Raw genomic sequence first — 5,333 nt, forward strand, 5'->3', positions numbered from 1 at the left:
TCAATGAAATAATGGGGTCCTGTGAATGGAGCAGACAACAAATAGGAAGTTGCAATGATAAATACTTTTTATGCTAGTAACATTTTAAAAAAAATGTCACCTTATTATGATTAGAAATAATCAAACTTTAAAGTTCTCTTTTTATCCTTAATGAAATACTCCATTTGTTCACTTTTACCTGTCACTTATTCTTAAAATAGATTTTCATTTTTACCTGTCACTTTTGATATATTAAAAAAAGATAATAATTCTTTTTCATGTGTTACTCTCAATATTAAATACTTATTTTTCAAATCATTTTTCAAGGGGTCATATAATAGGGACAGTTTGATAAAATACCTATATCAATAATTATTTTCTTAATGAATATGCAAAGTCAAAATATGACAAGTAAAATTGAACGAAAAAAGTAATTTTTAGCCAGACAAATATTTTACACTACAAGCTATAAAATTTACATTAAATGAGATTGAGAGGAATAGTTAATGAATTAAATGGTAGCAATAAATTCTCCAGCAAATAGTGTTGTCCTTTTCTGTACACATTCATAGTTAGTGTGAGGTCTACAAACAATTTAACAAGTCCAAGTCCAAGTCGAACGTGTGAACTGTGAACATAGAATATTGGGAGTTGGGACAAAGTGTGTAGTGTGAACACATGACATTATTCCTTCCCTTCTTACTCTGTTCAAACCTAACCACCCTTCTAACTATAGTTTAGTTTAGCAAACTCTTGAGTGTGAGTGTGTGTGTAAGTCAATCTAAAACCTTCAGTTGGGGACGACATAGACATTCTCGAAGGTTTCTATTATACTAGACAATTTACTAGTTAATAATTTCTTCGCCACAAAAAGAATGATGTACTTTTTTTTTAGATTATTTTTAAAAAATCACCATTTTTCATTTTTGATTATATTTTATTTCAATTTTTCATGTGACGTGTTTAAGATTATAAAAATTAAATAATATTTTGGTGTATTTGACATATCTTTAATTTAGGACCACAAGATTGAAAAAATTTTCTTTGTTTTTTAAAATTTTGTATCAAATCAAACTAAGTCATTCTTTTTTAAAAGAAGAAAATGTGTATATATATATACCTTTTCTAACTTCCTCAAATGGGGCTAGTTGTTTTTCTTCCGATTTCTCACCACATTTGAAATTCGACTCTGGAGCCAAAAGAATTATACCGTATAATAAATAATAATTGAATTATTTTGGATAAAAAAAAAAGTCAATTCAATAAATATCTTGCCTTATTTACACAATAGAAAACATCTAAACAATACCGTGACAAATCTAATGGATGATCCAAATCTAATGTTACGCTATTCAATTTATTTGAATACAATACTTTCAACATGGAAACATTAATTTATGTGTATAAATTTACCTTTAATTGATACTCCCTCTGTCTCAATTTATATGACTTACTTTCCTTTTTAGTCAGTCCCAAAAAGAATGACACATTTCTATTTTAAGTAACAATTTGCCTATAAAATGTCTTTTTTACCCTTAATGAAATAATTTACAACCACACAAATTTCTATCATTCATTTTGGACCACAAGTTTTAAAAGTCTTTCCATTTTTCTTAAAGTTTGTGCCAAATCAAAGTACATCATATAAAATGGGACGGAGGGAGTAATAGATATTACTCCCTCTGTCCCAATTTATATGACTTACTTTCCTTTTTAGTCAGTCCCAAAAAGAATGACACATTTCTATTTTAAGTAACAATTTGCCTATAAAATGTCTTTTTTACCCTTAATGAAATAATTTACAACCACACAAATTTCTATCATTCATTTTGGACCACAAGTTTTAAAAGTCTTTCCATTTTTCTTAAAGTTTGTACCAAATCAAAGTACATCATATAAAATGGGACGGAGGGAGTAATAGATATGAACTTATAACTTTTAAATATAATAGATTCAAGTTAAAAAATTTAATTTTTTAATTGTCTCTACCCTACTATGAATCTTGTAAATTTTAATTTTGAATCTGTCTCTACCCTACTATGAATTTTAGTACTCCCATCAAGAAAAACATCATTTGTACGATTCAAATCCTAATTATATTTTGTTCTCAATGATTTTAACTTTTTGAACATTCATTTAGCCTCTCAAGTCAAACATTAAAGAGAAAAGTTTGGACGAGGAAAAAGAATATCTTTACAAGTTCAATTCAGTTGTTGTTTTGATATTATGATTCAAAATCTTATATTAGATGTTGAAACCTTCCATCTATCACATAATTACTTATAATTATAGTCAAGTACAAATCTATGTAATAATCCACCTACTCTACTTTACTTATAGTAGTTACCTACTAATTTTTTAATTTTTTTTTCCGGTTTTAGAGGATGTAATCCATTTATTTTATATACATTAAAAACTGTTTTTTTTATTATAGAGATTGATGATGATCATGTGTACATATTCAACTAACAATAGTTTGTCTTATTTATGGTTTACATAATTATTTTGAAATTTGTTTGAGACAAGAAAGGTCATTTTGGTCATTTAAATGAAAAGTTGTCTATCTGTAATCCCCAAGGGATAAGGACTACCACTTGCGTTATGATTAAAATTAATTAAATAAACCAATTGCACTTAATTAAGTATTAACAGAAATTAACATTTAATCTTGCCAGGTGGCACGTGGATGACGATACTAGGGTGACAACATTGAGAAACGTCATCAGTTAACGCCTAAAAGCATGTTGACGCTCTTTGTAGCGCGTTCCAAACCAATGCAATCACATTCATTCTTTGCTACTACTTTCTTGGAAAATAAATATATCCATTAAAATTAACTATTTTTTGGAATTTGCCAAATGATCCTTTTGTCTTTTTAATTTAATTACATATTGGCAATGAAAAAAAAATGCACACTCTTGATCAAAATTCTTGACTCCAACACTGTCTGAAGTCAACACCCATAGCATCATCGAAGCCCCAATAAAGCTTCACACGATCGACTCTCATTTCCATTTATACACATGTCCTTGATCTCGTATAAATTTAACTTCACCATTTCTTTTGATATATATATTTATGCAGGTCAAAATTGTTCATGAACCTGATCGATAATTGTCATTATCACTAGAGAGGAAAGCAAAAGATTCGACTAGTGCGCGTGGGGGTCGTTTTTTCCACAAGCCAAGGTAAGGGGGAATTTTCCTTGTAAGCTTCCATTAATTTACTAAGAATTCACCACTTCAAACTTTTCTTCCATATATATATATCCCCTCATCTTTCTTAACTTCTTGCTCACTTCTTGCTAAACAATTATAAAATACACATATGGATAACTCATCGACTGATCTAAACAGAGCAATCGAAGGGTTAATTCGTGGTCGAGAATTTACTCGACGACTAAAAGAGATTATCAAGAAACCTCTTGTTGTTGGTGGTGAAGTTGCAAACATTATGGCTGAGGAATTAGTTGCCAAAATTATGGAATCATTTTCTGAGACTCTCTCCGTTATAAACAATTCCGATGTCATCATCACTACGCCGGTTGAGGTCAAGTCGCCGGAAGATTATTCTAGTGGAAGTTGCAAGAGTTCAGATCGAAGAGGATGCTACAAGAGAAGGTGATTGATTAATTTCATTACTAACTAATTTTTCATGGAGGTTATTTTAGTCTTTTTAACGTTGATGGTCACAATTTTTGATTGGGTCTCTTTTAGTTAATTATTTTGAAGTTTGGTTGGTTGTTGATTGGTTATTGACTATTTTGTCCTTCCACAAATGCTAGAAATATTTCAGGTTGGTTGGTCCCTATAAAGGATTGGTGATAATTAGATTGATTTAAGATTTGTTCATCTTGAATTCATGATGAGGGCCGTGGGGTTATCTATTTCTTATATAACTCATTAAATTACAATAATCATAGAGCTCACGTAAAGTACCATTGCACCATTAGGAGTCCTTTGGTGTGAGAAAGACCTATTTTATCTTGCGCTTGGCTTGGTTTGAGTTATTAGGCAGATCTAAAATTATTTATCCACTATTTATACCTTAGTAATGACATGAGTTATCTCATATACATGATGGAATAACTTATCTCAAAATAGCTTTTTTCGAGATAAATAATTTCAGGATAACTTGTTCCCAATCAAATGACCTCTAATATAATTAGCTTGTGTTATTTTAGAAACAATTTTCTCATAAATGTTTTGGAAAATATACAGGAAAACTTCAGAATCAAACATAAAGGAATCTTCAGATTTGGTGGATGATGGTCATGCTTGGAGAAAATATGGACAAAAACAGATCCTTAATTCCACTTATCCAAGGTTTGAAAATTTAATAATTACAGAGTAGATGTGATAGATATATAGTTAATCCATATATTTTATATTTGTTTTTATCTATTTATTTATAATAATAATAAAATGAATATGTATGCAGGCACTACTTTAGGTGCACACATAAATATGATCAGAAATGTCAAGCAAGCAAACAAGTACAAAAAATCCAAGACAATCCACAACGATTTAGAACAACATACTATGGACATCACACTTGCAAAGCTTTTCCTAGAGTTTCACAAATAATATTGGATTCTCCAATGGATGGAAATTCTAATTATATTAGTTTTGATCAAAATCATACATTTCCATCAATAAAACAGGAAACCAAAGAGGAAGTAGTTTTCGGCTTCTATCCTAAAATTGAAGATCAAATTCAATCATCAAGTTCTGATTATTTTCTTCCCAATGATCATGATCATGATCATCTCACTCCGGCAACATTTGAAGCCTCTGGTAGCCGTATGACGTCGCCCGATGTTATGTCATCTGGGGTTTACTCTTCTTGTACTACTACTAGCAATGATAATCTTGAGATAGATATAGATTTTGAGGAGGGTCTTTGGAATTTTGATCAAGTGTAGCTATAGCTTGATAGAGATGGTGTACAAATTTTGTATTATCTTGACTTAGACTTTGCATTAAAGCATTATTAGGTTTTATATGAAAGTATAAATTTGACTTCCACATTTTATTATTCCTAGTTGTTTATTCTTTGTTTTTTTCCCTCTAAAGTTTAAATAGGTATAGTTAAAAAGTCATCGCCAACATAATTGTAATTTTAAGCTATTTCGAAAAAAGAATCTAGAAGAATTGGGAGGAAAGCTTTAGAATGAGAATTCTAGAAGTGTAGTTCGAGATAAGGCAAAGAAGAAAAACCTAGAACTTTTAGAATGAAGTAGTTGAGAAATAATTCACTAGATCCTTCTATTATCTACCTATAAATAAAGATGGTTTATTTGAGATGTATGTATACTCAAATGTAAAGTGTGTGCTCAAGAGAAGAATTAATGC

General features: G+C 29.9%; 1 protein-coding gene across 1 annotated transcript; it reads left to right on the forward strand.

Moving 5' to 3' along the window:
* The first annotated feature begins 3,288 nt into the window (after positions 1-3,288).
* LOC102577893 (WRKY transcription factor 6) lies at positions 3,289-5,013 on the forward strand. The gene is given in 3 exon segments (NM_001288485.1): positions 3,289-3,599; positions 4,200-4,304; positions 4,420-5,013. Coding segments are annotated over 3 exon segments (882 nt in total). The 5' UTR covers positions 3,289-3,306; the 3' UTR covers positions 4,904-5,013.
* The last annotated feature ends 320 nt before the right edge of the window (positions 5,014-5,333 follow it).

The sequence above is a fragment of the Solanum tuberosum genome, unplaced genomic scaffold (genome assembly GCF_000226075.1).
Source record: "Solanum tuberosum cultivar DM 1-3 516 R44 unplaced genomic scaffold, SolTub_3.0 scf00023, whole genome shotgun sequence".
Lineage (NCBI taxonomy): Eukaryota > Viridiplantae > Streptophyta > Magnoliopsida > Solanales > Solanaceae > Solanum > Solanum tuberosum.